Source organism: Clupea harengus, chromosome 26 (assembly GCF_900700415.2).
Source record: "Clupea harengus chromosome 26, Ch_v2.0.2, whole genome shotgun sequence".
Lineage (NCBI taxonomy): Eukaryota > Metazoa > Chordata > Actinopteri > Clupeiformes > Clupeidae > Clupea > Clupea harengus.
This window is the reverse complement of record NC_045177.1, coordinates 11,842,964-11,862,612: the sequence shown is the minus strand read 5'-3', so window position 1 is coordinate 11,862,612 and position 19,649 is coordinate 11,842,964. Positions and strand designations below refer to the sequence as shown.

Below are 19,649 nucleotides of genomic sequence, written 5' to 3'. Positions count from 1 at the left end.
TAAATTATCTCATCCTCTGTTTTCAAGGCCTCTCCCTTTCTTCTTCAATATATTAGCATGTCCTACTTAGCTCTGACCTCTGAACCTCTTTATATTCACAGGGACAACTCCCAGCTTGAGACCTGAGGTTATCTCTTTTGTTGCCATGGTGAGAGTGCTTAGAGGACCGCTTTTCATAGGGCTGGGGCAAGTGACAATCTGATAGGCTCCTGTGACTCAGCATGCTCTTAAGAGAAAAAAGGAGGAGGATATCTGTACTTAAAGGTGAAAAGAGGATTGTTGGTGACACATAATGACATTCTGTGACCTTCATACCCCGTTTTGCCATTGGATGGCTGTCTTTTGAAGCCAATCGATTTATTTTTTTGCCCCATTGGGCGCCAGAGGGTTGAAGGCCCAGTTGATCTCTCGGAGGTAAGTTCACTACATTTGTACTTCACAGAGGACGAAAGCCTCTCTGACCAGCTTAAAGGTCACCCGTGCATCTGTGACACCTACATGAGAGAGCATGTTTAACTTCCAGTAGCATGAGGTCAAGGTGAGTCAACACATGAAAGCCCTGCAGTCTGAACACCACTGTGGTCTTCCACTTCAGAGGGAACCTCCTACTAAGACCAAGCAGTCACCGGGGCATTTAGCAGTTTGAAGTGATGAAGCTGTAGCTTTACTATATTCATAATCACCGCTTTCAGCTATACTTCATGCGGGAAGGGTATTGAAAAAGTTATTGTCCTTATTGCTACATCGATATCAATATTAAAACATATCAGTGGTTATTTCTTGGAAGCTATGCTAATAGATTAGCTCTCTACACCTCTACATTCCAAGTGATAGAGCTTAGACCCGTTTCCAATGATTGATCCTACAGATTGACTCAAGAGGAGATGCACACCGGTCGGCCGTGTTTGTCGTACTGGTAGACAAACATCCTGACGCGCTGTGAGTTGGCCGGGGAGATCCAGGGGCTGCTGGAGGCCGAGATGGCGTGACCGGCGTAGAAGGGCGGCGGAGGCGGCCGGCACCGGGGGAGGGCCCTCAGAGCGCTGGCGGCCACCGCTCGGAAACGTTTGCTGATGAAGCAGTACAAGAAGAAGTTGACGCCCGTGTTGAGCAGCGCTAGCATGTTAGCCACGTCCGCCAGCAGGTGCAGGAGCTGGGCGGAGTGGGGGTCCTCCTGCTGGGGGACGTACAGGCGGTACAGCAGGAGGGCGGTGCGCGGGGCCCACAGGATGGCGAACATGGAGGTGACGGCCAGCAGGATGGCGGTGGTGCGGCCGGTGGCCAGGCCCCTCAGGCGCAGGTGGCCGTGGCTGTGACTGTGCATGCGGCTGCGCAGGCGCCTCACGATGGCGGTGTTCAGAGCGAAGAACACGGAGCACGGAGCGGCGTAGACCGTCAGGCAGTGGGTCCACACGAGCGCGTGCTGGCCCACGGTTCTGTGGGTCTGGGTCACATCCGGCACGGCCTCGCTCGTGTTTCTGTCCCCCGAGGGCCCCCGGTCCCTCCCCACCGCAGACAGGCCCTTCCACAGGTCTGGCCACCACAGGTAGGGGGTGGCAGTGAGCAGGCAGCCCACATAAACGGCGGCGATGACTCTGCGCGTTCGCGCCGGATACGAGATCGACGGGTACCGTAGAGGGTGGCACACGGCGACGTAGCGGTCCACTGTGAGCGGCACAGCCACCCACACGGAGGTGTGGAGCGCCCAGAACTCGAGCACCTGCACGACGTCCCGCAGCACGTCCGGCAAGGGGGCCCTCAGCAGGAAGTCCTCCAGCAGGAAGTCTACAAACACCACCAGGAGGACCAGGATGTCGGCTGCGGCCAGGGCCAGGAGGTAGATGTAGGAGGACTTCTGACGGCGCGACATCAGCTGGGACAGGACCAGAACGGTCAGGAGATTAGCTGGGGACAAAAAGGACAAGTTAAAGTTAAAACATTTGGTCAACATATAATCAATATCATGAAAATACTGTGAACCATGTAAATCCTCTTCACCAAAACAAAGAACAGCTGAAAGTACCCCAAAAAGACAAAAGACTCAAGTTATTATTGTTGTTGTTGATTTAACCAAGTGAATCTGCATAATTCTCCAACATTACTGTACCTTGTTACATGTATCTTTTCTACGTAGACATTGTTATTTTGTTGCTTCACTGCACTTGTGGTGGAACCATATGAAATAATTAAACATTAATATGTAATATTAATCACATCAACAGCATGAAAACATCAAGGTTATCATGAATAACATTACAGCTGTGATGGTCTACACAGCACCCATAGAATGTGGCTTCAATCAAATCACAGCTATGTGTGACAACACACTCTCATGATATTTCTATATATTTTTCATTCATGTTCATTTTTCATCATGTTCACACTTGGACACACACATAATGACCCACACCCACACAAACACTCACAGCACATCCCCCATCAAAGGATGTGCTTAGCCCCATCCTTTAAAATGATGCTGGGGTCGAAAAGCACTGATTGTTCACTATGACATGCAACATCCACGTTAGTGGCTTAGAGGTGAGGCAGAGAGAGTGAAGGAGAGTGGAATTCTTAGAGAGACATCTCGTGAGAGTGAGAGTGAGAGAGAGGGTGAGAGAGAGAGGAGGGAGAGAGGAGAGAGAGAGAGAGAGAGAGAGAGGAGAGAGAGGAGAGAGAGAGGAAGTTCATCCCGGAGAATGTGTGTCAGTAAGACAGACAGTGACATATCTCGGCTAAGAGATCACCATTAATAATCCATCAGTCTTTCAGTCAGTCAGCAGGGTGAAGCATGCACACACACACTTACACACTTACACACACACACACACACACACACACGCGCACGCACACACACACTTACACATGCTCCACTACTCCCGCTCGTCACATTGACTACCTGATGTTAGACACATGGCATTCAGACAGTGCCACTTCACACCACACAAATCGGCATCCACAGTAATGGTGGCAACTTAACAACTTGTTATTGTAAGAATTACTGTATAACGTGTACAATTCATAGTATACAAACATACATACCGTTACAATTCATACTATACATACATACTCTCAATGCACATACATCAATACATTCTCTCTCTCTCTCTCACACACACACACACACACACACACACACACACACACACACACACACACACACACAACACACACACACACCACACACACACACACAAACACAAACAACACACACACACACACACACACAAACACATAAACACACACACACACTCACATTCAAAAAATGGAGATTTGTACCTGGCAATCCGAGGCAGAGCAGGGTGCTGTAGTAGATGACGGGCAGTGGTCTGAGGGGGCACGCCTGGGGTGCCCCGCTCCAGTCTCCCCCTCCGTCCGCCACACTCTGGTTGGGAGACAGAGCCATGAAGATGTGACTGGGCTCCATGGGACGAGCTTGTTGTTGTTCCTCTCTCTCTCTCTCTCTCTCTCTCTCTCTCTCTCTCTCTCTCTGCTCTGCCCTGATCCTGCTCTTCACTGCATCAGGTAAGGATGAGGATGCTGCAGGAACTGAAGGAGTGTGAAAGTCAAGGAGAGAGACATAAGTTACAGATACAGAGATACAGATGGCTCAGGAGACGCTCAGCGAGAGCGAAGAGAGAAAAAGAGATCAAGAGAGACGGAGAGAATAACACTGACAGACAGAGAGAAGTGACAGCAGGGGAGAGAAAGAGGTGAAGCAGCCAGCTCGCAGCAGAGGTGAGGAAAACTGAGAGAGAGAGAGAGAAAGAGAGAGGAGGAATGAAAATGAGGGAGGGAGGAGGAGGATAGGGGGTGGGGAATGAAGAGATGGAGGGGGTCCTGAGGGGAGGGGGGCTGCAGGAAAATGAAAAAGGGAGGGCAACCATCAAGGAGGGAGAGGACAAAGTCACTGTGTGTGTGTGTGTGTGTGTGTGTGTGTATGCCCACGTACACTATTGTCACCTTGTTCATTTCCCACTGAGAGTGTTCAGACAAATATATTTTGAACCCGCTGAACTCCCCCTAGTTATTGCCATCCCCCCCCCCCCCCCCCCCCCCCCCCACCTCCCACCAAACACACACACACACAAACAAATATAGTCAACATGTTACGGCGCAGATCATGACATACTCATCTATTGTTTTCTGCACCAGTTGTGTGTTGTGATTACTAGTGTGTTTGTGATTACTAGTGTGTGTTTGTGATTACTAGTGTGTGTTGTGATTACACGTGTGTGTTTGTGCCGGTAGTGTGTGTTGTGATTACTAGTGTGTGTTGTGATTACCAGTGTGTGTTGTGATTACCAGTGTGTGTTTGTGATTACCAGTGTTTTTGTGATTACTAGTGTGTGTTTGTGCCGGTAGAGTGTGTGCATTAGGGAGTGCTGTTGCCAGTGAGAGTCTGTGGCAGAGGAAGAAACGTCTAGACATGTCCTTCCCTTTCCTCTCCTTCACACCTAGCGCTTCTCATCGTCATTCAATTAAAGGCCACAGCTGGGATGAGCACTGAGGGCAAAGATGGGAAACTGATGATGTGCACGTGCGTGCTTCAGAACGAGCGAGTGTATAGTGGAGGGAGAGAAAGAGAGAGACAGACAGAGAGAGAGAAAGAGAGAGAGAGAAAATGTATACCGGCCTGTGTGTCCTGCAGACAGTGAGATCACCAATTAGATTAATATTTCAAAATGCCCGATCAAATATTTATGATCAGGGGTCAGACATTTGTGAGCAAATGTCAGCTGGTATGCCTTATTCACTCTTCACGCTCTAGACTCCAGCTGACCCTCATTCAGTGCTGACAATCTTTATATTCAGTACTGACAATCTTTACAGTCAGTACTGACAATCTTTACAGTCAGTACTGACAATCTTTAGATTCAGTACTGACAATCTTTACATTCAGTGCTGACAATCTTTACAGTCAGTACTGACAATCTTTACAGTCAGTACTGACAATCTTTAGATTCAGTACTGACAATCTTTACATTCAGTGCTGACAATCTTTACAGTCAGTACTGACAATCTTTACAGTCAGTACTGACAATCTTTAGATTCATTACTGACAATCTTTACATTCAGTGCTGACAATCTTTACATTCAGTTCTGACAATCTTTACAGTCAGTACTGACAATCTTTACATTCAGTGCTGACAATCTTTACATTCAGTACTGACAATCTTTACATTCCATGCTGTGGTGATCCCTCTCATCTCCATTATTTACAGAATATAGCAAAGTTAATATAGCTTCAAAGTTAGGGCTGCTGATTTAGCAATAGGAGTAAAGAATGAATGGCTACATGTTGAATTGAAGATCATACACTATTGATATCACAGTATTTCTACGTATAAGATGTAGAGATCTGCTGGCAGTGGTCAGTGGACAAGAGAGTAAAGGGCTAAGAACACATCTAGTTACGTGTGGATTTAAACAAAATATCCACATGTCACCCTACAGGTCAAAACATCAGCTGTGTTAATACTGACACATTTCTGTTTGTCTATTTTTAAGGTACAGTACAAACACCAACATCATTTCCATACTGAACAAAAATGTTGCTGACTGGTGAGAAACACAATTTTTGGGCGATATTACCTTAGGCAGTGTAAAGTATAGGAGGCTCTGGTGAGGAGGATCCTCTAAGATTCATGTGATCTATCTACGCCATTTCTCATTCAGAACCAATCATAATATCAGTTTCTCAGCCGTCAGCTCCTGAGGCACACATATGAGTCATGACTGATCAGGCATGCTTCATCATATGAAATTCGCCAAGCTTTCAAGGTTCTAAAAGCTTTCTGTCGTGCTTCTGCAACCAGACCTGTGGTCACATGTTCAAAATCTATAGGCTCTATTGCGTGGATATAATTGTTAGTATTTGATCTCCAAAGCACATATGGCAGGCTGTCATGCCCAACCTTGGTGGGGTGGTCGTGACGGACAGCCGCTGTGAGGGTTCATGTGTTTACACCTTCAAGGCTTTCTATCTATCTAAACTCCTCTTTAAATCTCTGATGTATCACTGCTTCCATCCATCTCTATGTCATTACACTTTCTATTGGGCCTCTCTCTGTCCAGCCGCGCCTTTCCGTTTGCCTTTTCTCTGCCTTACTGCACACAGTGACAGACGAATTCATCAAGGCCATGCATAATTCACCAAGGCTGCCAACCGAGGGATATTAGGACAGAAATTAGATTTAAGACGTTGACGAATGGACAGAGTGTATGTGTGAGTGAGCGAGCGAGCGAGAGAGAGATTGGAGACTTCTAATTTCATTTGAGAATGCAAAATGAATGAGATTAACAAAATAAAATAACACAAAATGAATGAGATTAACAAAATAAAATGATACAGAATGAATGAGATTAACCAAATAAAATAATTGTCTTTTGTGCTGACAGCATCAGAGGTGGGTCTCATCAAAATTCAGGACCTGGAACAGGAACAGGTTGATCTTAGGCAGGGGAGGGAAAAGTACCAGCAAGCCTGCTCTCCTCAGCAACAGAGCCAGCCAGCACACCCCAGGCAGACCTGGCCAAAACGAATCGAAGACATCAGAGAAATTTGTGAGTGCTTGGTCTGCATTTCAAGAGCAATTAGGCATTGATCACTTAGAAGACAGATTCTACCCTTCAGCCTTACAGTGAGCCAAGTGCACCAGAGCAGCCCAATTTGATAGCTGGTAAGACCTCTATTTACTCTTGCATGCATATAGTAGTAGTAGAAAGATAGATAGATAGATAGATAGATAGATAGATAGATAGATAGATAAAATAAGACTTTTATCTGCAAGGTCTGGTCAAAAGACAAGGATGTATGCCTTTAACAGTTACTTCCCAAATTAAAGTCGAACTACTTCAATATTCCACACTTCAAATCGCTGTAGACCCTAGGTGCGTTCTATATATGCTCAACTTCAAGAGGTGACATTATTTGCAGGTTTTGCACTGGGATGATGTCAGAACAATCCTGTCCGTCCCTGACCGAGACGGACGGTTCACTTGGTCCCCGGGCGCTGAGAAGCTGCCCACTGCTCCTGGAGGATCCTGGAGGAGGGACGATCCGGGATGGGTTAAAGGCAGAGCAAAAATTCACGGCGACCTCAGGCCTGCGTGTGCGTGTGTGTGTGTGTAGTGTGTCCTGGTCGCCTCCATATATATATATATATAACACGTGTGTGTTGCTGTGAGTTGTGCGTGCAATAAAAAACTGACTGCAGTCAGCCTTGTTTGTTGTTGATGTGTCTGATGTGAACATATAACAGCCAGAAAAAGGGGGTTAGGTAGTTTTCACAAAATAGTGCAAGTTGTATTCAGCTGAATTCAAATTGAATATATATATATATTCAAATATTGTATTTATATAGAACCAATGACAATTGAAATGGTCTCAAAGCACTTCACAGAACCCAGAGCCTGAACCCTATAGTGCAAGCACAAAGGCAACGTTGGCAATAATGTGTTCCTGTCCACAATGAGCCATCCAATCACACCAGAGTAAGTTCTGGATTTCGCCAAGGCTCAGTGCTTGGACCCCAGCTCTTCTCTTTGTACATGCTTCCATTAGGTGCTGTTATAAGTTAGCATGGCATTAACTTCCACTGCTATGCTGATGACACCCAACTTTACCTATGCATGAAACCTGATGAAATTGTACAACTATCTAAGATGGAAGCTTGCCGCTTTTATTACATTGCGACTACTGCTAATGTTCTTCTGTCCCGATGTAGCAACAAATAAATAAAGAGCCTCAAACTTATACAGAACACAGCTGCTTGCGCACTTATTCAAAGTAAGAAACATGGACATATATCACCTGTACTAGCCACTGTGCATTGGCTCCTTCTAGCATGCAAAGCTCTAACGGCTTAGCTCCTAATTACCTCAGGGAATTAATTGTCCCCTATTGCCCACCAAGACAACTCTGTTCCCAGAGTGCAGGTCTCTCTGTAATTCCAAGAATATCAAAAAGCAGAATAGGAAGCAGTAGTCTTCTGCTATGGAGCCCCCCTCCTGTGGAATAATCTTCCTGCCTCCATCTGAGAAGCAGACTCCCTCTCCATCTTTAAATCTAGACTTAAAACATTCCTCTTTTGTGCATCCTAGAGTCATGAATAATGGATCAAAATCCAGCACCTGTCGCAACGTACTTCCTACTTCTTGTCAGCCATGTTGTTGTGTTTAGCAGCAGTGGGCTACAGACAGCGCATGTTGTACTGTGTAGGAGGGCCTTTACCAATCCAGGGGACAGCAGCCAGCCTGTTGAGCACTGTTGCTGTATCCTGCCACCCTTGCTATTCATGTATAGCTGACATTGTCATGCACCATATCAGCCGACCATAAATAAATATAACTCAAACTAAACATAATTAAATATAACTAACTCTAACTAAACATAAATAAATACAACTCAAACTAAACATAAATAAATATAACTCTAACTAAATATAAATAAATATAACTCAAACTAAACATAATTAAATATAACGCTAACTAAACATAAATAAATATAACTCAAACTAGACATAAATAAATATAACTCAAACTAGACATAAATAAATATAACTCAAACTAAACATAAATAAATATAACTCAAACTAGACATAAATAAATATAACTCAAACTAGACATAAATAAATATAACTCAAACTAAACATAAATAAATACAACTCAAACTAGACATAAATAAATATAACTCAAACTAAATATAAACTAAATTCCCATACACCATGCTGAGAAGCCTCTCCCCCTCCCTCTTTGTCTCGTTCTATATCATATTACGCTCAGGCATTAATACTGATAAAGTGGTCATATTACCTGCTGTTAATTGTTTACCTAAATGTATCTAATTATCTGTTATCAAACTGATGTTTACTAACCAAATGTACTCTCTCATTTAACGTGAACTTTGCCCTCAAATGCAGGTGGCTGTGAAAACATTGTCATCCCCATAACCATTAAGTACATATACGCATATTAGGCAGCAGAGTTCTGCCCACACCTTGTCTCTGCCTTCCCCTCCTAGTCTAGACTGTCTCCACTGTGGGATGCTGCTGTAGTCTCTCCACCTGATATACACACACACACACACACACACACACACACACACACACACACACACACACACACACACACACACACACACACACACACACACACACACACACACACCCTCCTAGTCTAGACTGTCTCCACTGTGGGATGCTGCTGTAGTCTCTCCACCTGATCTACTAGCAGTAACCCTCTGTCTACCCTTACCCCTCCCCACCCCACTGTCATGCATTAATTATGCTCTGTTCACAATACACCTACATACTCTGTGCTAGCTATTTACCCATAATGTAAATATTTGCCACAATCGACAGTTTTCTATTTCATTGCTCTACTTACCCTTGTAATAGTAACCTTCCCAGCACACTGTATACCTACAAAGCTGTTCTACAATACTCTCAATACTTGGTATATGCTCGGAATGAGCATTGACAGTGGAGCTAGTGTACGGGGAGCTCACCAAACTGTTTGTCTGTTGGTGTGCTTTCACAGAAATAAACATCCATCTCAGCAACTGTTGTCCACGAGTCACAAATACAAAAACACAACGCAGAAGTTACACCGGTTACATTGGCATGCCAATGCTCTATCCCCATCTTATCCATTATTCATTGTGTATGTATCATATATATGGGGGCGGCAGTGGTACAGTGGTAGAGAAGTCGTTTAGTAATCAGAAGGTTGCTAGTTCGATTCCCTGTCGAAGTGTCCTTGAGCAAGGCACTGAACGCCCAATTGCTCCTGATGTGCAGTGTGCCATCAGTGTAAATGTGAAATGTGTATACATATGTAAGTCGCTTTGGATAAAAGCGTCTGCTAAATGACTAAATGTAAATATATAGCACCTTATGTTTGCATGTATCGTGTATGTAGTGTACATTTGCCACGTGTATGCTAGTTAGCTTATCCTGATATGTGTATGAATTTGTATAAATAAAATGTAATTTAATGATACATACAAGAAGACAGCGGATAACGGACAGCATTCAAAGTATTGGTTGTAGAGTAGCTTAGTGTGCTCATAAGGTTTCAATTATAAGGATAAGCTATGAAGCAGAAAACGATGTCATTTAATTTATATTATGGGTAAATAGGCTGGCTCACAATATGTATGGAAGATGTATCATAAGCAGAGTAGAAACGGTGCATGACAGTGTGGTGGGAATGGACAGCTGAAGCAGAGGGTTTCTGCAAGTGGATCAGGTGGAAGTACTGCTGCAGCATCCTACACACACACACACACACACACACACACACACACACACACACACACACACACACACACACACACACACACACACACACGTGCACGCGCGCGCGCACACACACACACACACACACACACACACACACACACACACACACACACACACACACACAGACACACACACACACACACACACACAGAGACACACACACACACACACACATCACAGACACACACACATCACACACACACACAGACACACACACACACACACACGCACGCACACACACACGCACGCACGCACGCACACACACACACACACACACACACACACACACACACACACACACACACACATGGACAGCTGGAAGCAGAGGGTTTCTGCAGGTGGAAGCCATGCTGCAGCATCCCACAGTGGGAAGAACAGAGTCTAATATTAAGCGAATATTGCTTTATAACGGAGGTGAAAATGTTGAAAACAGCAATATGAGTTCTGCCATAATTGAGCAGGTTTAGTCAGTGTTGGTGTTTCAGAGCCACCTTTGGAGATGTGGGGTACTGCAGGTCTGCAGGTTGTGTTCATGTAGTGTTGCTATACCCAGACAAGCGGTATGCGTGTCTACAGGTAGGTTTAATGTGCAAAATGCCCCTCACAATTCATAAACTTTCACATTAGAAATGTAATGTATTTTGAAAACTTCGACGTTTTACATGTACTTTGTATTTTAGTATGTATTGTGATGGTTTTGGTACGGTCTTATCAATGGGCAGAAAGTTTATTTATATTTTTCACCTGACCACAAGGTTCTATATAGACACACTGATTAGCTGTAAAGTTTGCTAGGAACTTTTCATGCATCAAATGTATTGTTTAGTTTGACACCTTTTTAAAGTCCAGATCATTTTAACTTTCATTATGAATATATTTATATAGAGTGTTGATGTGTAGCCTAATGTACCAGCAGGAAGATTGTAAATGTTCTTATCTGTTTTGGAACGCTAATTAGCGTATTCGTTCTATGCACACATTCTACATAAACATTCCATTCCCCACGTTCCGCTAGTTAGCTTACAGTGCTGCCGTATTGAAAGATATTTTATATTATTTTATTTTACCTGTGCAGATCCTGCGTGCATCGACGATTTTTGCGTTTGCCTTTCATTCAGGTATGTTGCTCCAAAACTAAAATGTGTAGGTTATATGTGCATTGTTATTGTGCATTATTATTTAGATTATGTGTGCACTGTTTGATGTTGCTGTGATGTACTCGTATTTCAAATGTTGTGTGTCATTCAGAAATAAACGAGCGAAAGCACCGCAGTGTCCAACAGACCTTTGCCCAACCGCCGTTCGGGAAAGACAATGTAATCGCTGTCACTATCAACAGCATCAGAGTCGGTCAGGGGAAATGGAGAAATCTCCATTACTATCTCTTATCTAAGATTATTAATGGCTTGAGTACCTAGAACACACTGAGTTACCTTGTGTATATAGATATAGGAATAGTTCATAACACAAACAAATATTATTATTTTTTTGTTTTGGTGGAGAGGTATACACACCCAAGTACATGTACATGCATTCATATTTTTGTTTATTTATTTATGAATTACTGCACCTGCTGTGTCTGCAATAATGGTGTTACTGAAATGGTGCAATGTGCTGGGTGATAGGAATGGAAGCGTGGCGATGGTCTAGAGACTATGTGTGAGGTATCGAGGTATCACATGCTAATCAGACAATCTGCTCTTTTGAGATAGCGTGACCTTTCACAAGTGCCAAATTGACTTTCAAATGACAAATGCAAATGTCATTACGTTAATTAAACTGCATTACTACATGTAGCGCAGTGCTAAAAAGCATATTAGTGCTAAGAAACTTTAGATTTAGTTAAGTTATAATAACCCATTAGAACTAAGAAATAATCATAAAGTAATAATGTATTATTTTCTTGCTCCAAAAAGGAGTGAAGGGGTCTGTTTGTTTTTGGCCACACCGAACACAAGCAACGCTCCAGTACTGCAACGGTTAGCTGCTAGGTAGCCTACTAGCTAATTTGCCGGCTAGAACTGGGGTGGGTGATTCACTGGTGAGAGTGTGTGTGTGTGTGTGTGTGGGCCCACGCATGTGTTTTGTGCTAATGCTATGTGTCGTGTATTGTGTATGTTAGCTGAATGTTAGTTTAGGTAGCCTACGAGCTACTATAATATGGATGTCTGTTAGGGACATATTATAGGTAACTGCTCTTGTTTGATTTATGTATATTTGAAGGTTTATTCAAACTTGAGGTTTGTTGTAATTTCATTTAATTCAAAAGCTATTCATACATTGTGTATCCTATTTTGTTTTTCATTAAGAATGTATTACAGTGATGTTTTTAATATTTATTTTCTTATTCAAATCAGTAAATTATATTTTTTATTGATAATTGAACAACCTGAGTTCTGAGTATTTTCTTAGTGTTAAGCCATTATTGGGTAATAGCGTGTAGGGTTAAAAGGGTATTTCATTTAAATAATAGTTAAGTTAATAGTTTATTTGTAGCACATGTAAAATCACCAATAGACATTTAAACAGAAGGTCAGCAAGAATCATATGTATTATATACTTTACTGGGATTAGTTTAGGAACCCATGAAACGTCCTTTAGTGTCAGGAAATAGGCCTAGGGGGCGCTACATACACAAGGCACAGTCAAGACTTCATTACACTGCATCAAGGCACAGTCAAGACTTCACTACACTCCATTACTACACAAGGCACAGTCAAGACTTCAAATTATTTTGAACATGACATTTTCAGCTGTACACAGTACAAGATGTTTAAAGATGTTTTTCTACTGTGGTTAGGGGCCTCACATAAGATCTGTCTATGTCACATGGGTATACCATACCTAACCAGACCAGTTGCCCTCTAGTCTCATCAAAGATCACACTTCACTATTGCTTGCAGACATTAAGGCTTGTAGATGAAATATCTTAGAGGACATACTCCATACTCAGATACACCTACCACTACCCCAATACAATTTTTTTTCAGTGTTTTTTTCTCGTTTGACATAGTTGTTAATCCAGTGATGGGCAAGCTAAGACTGGGTTATAGTGGCCCGAACCACAACCAGTTCTGGGGGATATGTGTGGCTTCCTGAGGGAACGGATTCACTTTTTATCTGTAATTAAATGTGTTTCAAGTGGGATGTAGGTGGGTAGACTGATGTCTTGCCTCTGCAATCCTTCATACACTCATATCCAAACACACATGCCATCTCATATCCAAACAGACATGCCATCTCATATCCAAACACACACGCCATCACACTCTACACACATGCCATCTCATATCCAAACACACATGCCATCTCATATCCAAACACACATGCCATCTCATATCCAAACACACACGCCATCACACTCTACACACATGCCATCTCATATCCAAACACACACGCCATCACATATTCAAACACACATGCCATCACATATTCAAACACACATGCCATCACATATTCAAACACACATGCCATCATATCCAAACACACATGCCATCTCATATCCAAACACACATGCCATCTCATATCCAAACACACATGTCATCACACTCTACACACATCTCTGATGCTGGTAGTTTTAGGTGTGGGATAAAAATACATTCAGTAGGGTAAAGATTTAATATATATATTTTTTTAATAATTCAAAAGTCTTTTTGGATGCATTTTTTAGAGATACACATTAATATGAAAATACAATCAACTAGCATAGTTAGTGTCAAAGTAGAGTCTATAGGGGAGGGTTGATGGATTGTTTCAAAATAAAATATATATATATAATAAAATATATTCCTTATTACTTAAATATGTAGTGTACACATTGTCGGGAAAAGAGTCATAAGTCATTACACTGCAGAAAAACAACATGAAACAAGTAAACAGCACAACCACCAGGTGTTTCCTGATACTGCTATAGCAACATTATTATGATAGAAATACATGCGGAAATACAAGTGGAAATAAAGTGGCAAAAATGAATAATGAAAGTATTTGCATGTAGAATATACAGACAGCAATAGATTAGTGTTCTACAGCATTGTGAACATCACGTTGTTTAGCACCAAAAGTTTATGGATGATTAGCTAGGAGATCGACATTAATTTGTGCGTCGTCTGAAAACATCCCAGGTCTCCTTGCTAGATCTGGCACCATCTCATTCATTCACATTGCTCATTAACCGGGTTAATAAACGTAACCTAAATAGCCTATGCTGTTTAAACTTAATTAACTAAAGTTACGAGTGACTTGGGATACTAACATTAGGCTGTTGTTAACGTTTGTTTATGTTGGATATTTGGATACCTCCATTAAATGTGCATCCGTGGAAAACGTTTCTCATGTCCCCTTCATTTTTGATGATATTGCTTCCGACCACTCTTGCTCTCTTTGCCGGTGGCTCGGTGTTGGAAGTGTCCAGCAAGCCAGCAGCCAGCAACCTTGGTGGAAGGGTAGAGTATGCGCCCAGGAAGAACCCATTACATTTTGGAGCAGATCAGCATCACAGGCCAGATCCAGGAATGTATTTTCTAGATTTCTTTAACATTGCGAGTTTAACTATTGATGCTCATGCTTAGTCTTTGATTTAAACAAATTAAACGGCATCACAAAACGTATTAGACAAACAAAAGAAGCCATTATAACTAGTGCTGTCAGTTTAACGCGTTATTAACTAACCCATTTTAACGCCGTACATTTTTTTATCGCGAGATTAACGCGACTTCTTTTTTTATAATTTTTTTTTTTTTTTTTTTTTTTTTTTTTTTTAGATTAACGTTCTTTTTGGCCTCGCAAACTGTGTAGTAGGTAACGTTACGGTTTGAGTGAATGGTGAGCGCGATACGGCGAAATGGATGATAAAAAGCTTCTGAATTGAAAGTTTACTTTTAAAAGTTGTGTTGTGCAAAAGAAGCGAGCTTCACTGTTGTCTGAAAATGTCAACAGGCAGCTGGCTGAAATCAAAGAAGTAGTAGGCTTACCTTTTATTGGTAACCTAACTGTTATGGTTCATTGTTTCTGAAATAAGAGGCCTGACTGCTATGTTCCCAGCAAACTTGAAAAAGAGAAAATATTAAGCCATGGTTTAACTGCACTATAGGCTGAGTCCTTGTTTACCTGAAATGTGCACTTTATAATTTTATTTTGTACCGCCCTGTTTGACAATGTTGGGTTTCAATAAAATAAAACATTTGCTTAAAGCAAGCCAATCCACTTTTCCATGTTGATAAGGGCATTCAAATAAAAATAAAATGATGGAAAAAATAAATAAACGAAGGGACATTTAGAATAGATACAAATTTGCGATTAATCGCGATTAATTTTGAGTTAACTATGACAAAAATGTGATTAATCGCGATTAAATATTTTAATCGTTTGACAGCACTAATTATAACATATAGGTAACATATATAGCAAAACAGTCAAAAAGCAATTTCATTTTTCAAACAGATTTTCACAAGCCCAAATGGGCCACTTACAGGAACAGGAAGAGGCCGCCACAGAGGAGCCAGGTCAGAAGGCCGTTTGTGTGTCTGGTTGCAGTCGTAACATGTTGCTGACAGTGAGGACACTGTGTCTGACCAGGGACATCAGACAAATTTGGCTGTAACAACACCGTCACTGCACAGACAAAAAAAAAGCAAATAAACACAAATGAACACAAAATGCAAACAAACACAAACCTGAGATTTTAAAATATTAGTTTCTTTTGGTTTATATACTGTATATAAGAATCATTTATACTTATGAATCAAAGGTAATGATAATTCTAAGGCCTTTTCACACTTTCACACTAAATTATGACTCAGTGAGTAAGTCCTGCTTTGGTCTCACAGTTATCCCTTCAGTTACTTGCTCTTACTGACACATGGATAAGGCCATACCTCTCGTTTAACTGGTAGAGGAGGTGACACATGGATAAGGCCATACCTCTCGTTTAACTGGTAGAGGAGGTGACACATGGATAAGGCCATACCTCTCGTTTAACTGGTAGAGGAGGTGACACATGGATAAGGCCATTACTCTCGTTTAACTGGTAGAGGAGGTGACACATGGATAAGGCCATACCTCTCGTTTAACTGGTAGAGGAGGTGACACATGGATAAGGCCATTACTCTTGTTTAACTGGTAGAGGAGGTGACACCTGGATAAGGCCATTACTCTCGTTTAACTGGTAGAGGAGGTGACACATGGATAAGGCCATTACTCTCGTTTAACTGGTAGAGGAGGTGACACATGGATAAGGCCATACCTCTCGTTTAACTGGTAGAGGAGGTGACACATGGATAAAGCCAATACTCTCGTTTAACTGGTAGAGGAGGTGACACATGGATAAAGCCATTACTCTCGTTTAACTGGTAGAGGAGGTGACACATGGATAAGGCCATTACTCTCGTTTAACTGGTAGAGGAGGTGACACATGGATAAAGCCATTACTCTCGTTTAACTGGTAGAGGAGGTGACACATGGATAAGGCCATTACTCTCGTTTAACTGGTAGAGGAGGTGACACATGGATAAGGCCATTACTCTCGTTTAACTGGTAGAGGAGGTGACACATGGATAAGGCCATTACTCTCGTTTAACTGGTAGAAGAGGTGACACATGGATAAAGCCATTACTCTCGTTTAACTGGTAGAGGAGGTGACACATGGATAAGGCCATTACTCTCGTTTAACTGGTAGAGGAGGTGACACATGGATAAGGCCATTACTCTCGTTTAACTGGTAGAGGAGGTGACACATGGATAAGGCCATTACTCTCGTTTAACTGGTAGAGGAGGTGACACCTGGATAAGGCCATTACTCTCGTTTAACTGGTAGAAGAGGTGACACATGGATAAAGCCATTACTCTCGTTTAACTGGTAGAGGAGGTGACACCTGGCTTTCCAGTCACTAATGTCTAGAGATTCACACAGCTGCTGCCTGCTCACAGCTAGGATTCGTTTGAATATTATGTCATCATAATAACCCATACATTTATTGTCCATCAGGACAACTTGTCAGTTTGTCAATCTCAAGTGTGTTCACGGTCCTCCTACTCATAGGGCTGGCAAGGATCTAGATACAGAGAGTAGCAAAAGCCTCTGCTCAGTCATCAGTTCTCATTTTATTATCCTTGTCACCAGTCATTAATACAGTGAACCACGATATCCTCCTCTCTACGCTGTCCGAACTGGGAATTTCAGGGAAAGCACACAGTTGGTTTGAATCGTACCTCAATGGACGTTCATTGAGTGTTTGAAAGATTTGAAATCTCATCACCTCTCCACTGGTTTACCTCAGGAATCAGTACTTGGACCCCTCTAATTTCTATCTACTATCTCTCATCCATTCTCTTGGGTTCTCCTATCACTGTCATGTGGATGATACCCAACTGTACTTGTCCTTCCGCCTAGATGATTCCATAATTTCAGCTTGTATTTCTGCATGTCTCAGTGATATTTCAGTTTGGATGAGGGATCGACAATATCAGATCAAACTTTCAAAAACTAAGCTCCTGGTATTCCCATCCAATCCGGCTATCCCATAAAATATGACCGATTTCATTTCCCGGTACGTTTTTTATCGTCACCTTCCTAAAATAATTGCCTAAGTTATTTCTTGACGAAAATGACTTTTTTGCCTAAATCATCTCCTCATGCAGCCTGGTCTCAATCGGCCGTCCTACATATGTATACGAAAATCTTGAAGATACAAATTCGTAACAATACTTACTAAATCAAGTGAAATTTTGGTATGGCATTATTAACCACGCCCATAATACACCGTGAGTCAACGTCTGTCTCCGCCATATTCCGCCATATTGGATTTTTTGTATCTCCCATTCACTTCCATTGTACCAAAATGTTTGTAATAACTTGTGTTCTGCTTCCTGAAATACAGTTTTTCTGTTATATTCTTACAATTTAACATTGATTTCTCATTAAAAATGCAATCATAACACGTTTATTTTACATCGTTAGACTTCACGAAGTATGTTTAATATCACTATTCACTTTGGGGTGACGTCATCAGTGGTTTGTTGGACCTTTTTCTGCTTAGATTTTTTTTTTTAACTTACCGAGAAGTAGACACTGCACACTGTAAACCTCGTTATTGTAACTGAAGAATACGTCTGAGGGGATTTGCGAGGTGTATGGGCCCATAGACATATATATATATATATATATATATGTCTATGTATGGGCCAGCTATGTTAGCTGCATGATTGGTTGTTGACCTGTCAATCTCACTATAAATGTTTCCGTAACCACCATAGACAGACGCCCCATTGACATGCAAGCGTCGTCGCCATTTTGGACAGATGAAGGACTGTAACAAGGAGGAGGATGAGCTGTGTGTTTTTCTGAATAAAAAGCACTATAGCGTTTACATTTCTCACCCGATTTCACTGAGTCCTTTTTATATTCAGAGGTTTATGGTCTACGTGAAGTAGCAGAAAAAGTTTGTCTCCATGTTACTTAGAATCTCGATAGTAAGCTATAATCGCCATGGATACTGTATATTAATACATGCATGTCTATGATAATCGCTGCTAGACGCTCACTGTTTTTCATTCACTTGGAAATACTGAAAATAAATCTAAATTATCGAAATAGTGCATTTTTAATATTTGACCATCATTGAGAAAAAATGGAACAAAATCTGCTAATTTTATTATTATGACTATGAGGAATAATAATACACAAGAAGCATGTTACGTGGTCATGTGCACTACTATGTCCTTTTTCGATAGGGTTACAGTTTTTTTCGAGAGGTTAGATTTGATATTGATATTGGCTTGATATTGACTTGTGATATTGATATATGCACATAAAAGCATCATCATTTTAACCTCTTCGTCATATGAATGATTCCTTCACTGACCAAGGCTGTTAAACCACGGACTACAATTCAATTAATTTATATAGTGCAAGAACAATAAAATTGTCTCCTTAGAGGTGGTAATAGGGGAGGGGAAACAATCAGGAACATGGCAGAAAAAATGGTCAGACCAGGTGAGATCATTGCTGATATTCACCCCCAGGAACCTGAAGCAGCTGAACTTTTCCACTTGATGTGTAGGGGTACATGCTCCACCTCCTGCCGCCTCCTAAAGTCCACAATCATCTCCTTAGTCTTGCTGATGTTAAGAGTGAGGTTATTATTCTGACACCATGTTGTCAGGGTATCAACCTCCCTTCTGTAGGCTTACTCGTCACTCTCAGTGAAGAGGCCCACAATGGTTGTGTCATTAGCAAACTTAACGATGAGATTGGAAACGTGCGTTGCCGCACGTCATGAATTAATTATTTTAGGAAGGTGACATTATGATAGTCTAGGTAGGAGACGTCTGGTGGTACTTAGCCCT

At 41.8% G+C, this 19,649-nt stretch overlaps 1 protein-coding gene across 1 annotated transcript; it reads right to left on the bottom strand.

Moving 5' to 3' along the window:
* Positions 1 to 410: 410 nt before the first annotated feature.
* Positions 411 to 3,424, bottom strand: LOC105896287 (probable G-protein coupled receptor 139). The gene is made up of 2 exons (XM_012823031.2): positions 3,277 to 3,424; positions 411 to 1,905 (listed from the first exon to the last, which is right to left on the bottom strand). The coding sequence occupies exons 1-2, from the start codon at positions 3,422 to 3,424 to the stop codon at positions 875 to 877; spliced, it is 1,179 nt and encodes a 392-aa protein (XP_012678485.2). The 3' UTR covers positions 411 to 874.
* Between the last annotated feature and the right edge of the window lie 16,225 nt (positions 3,425 to 19,649).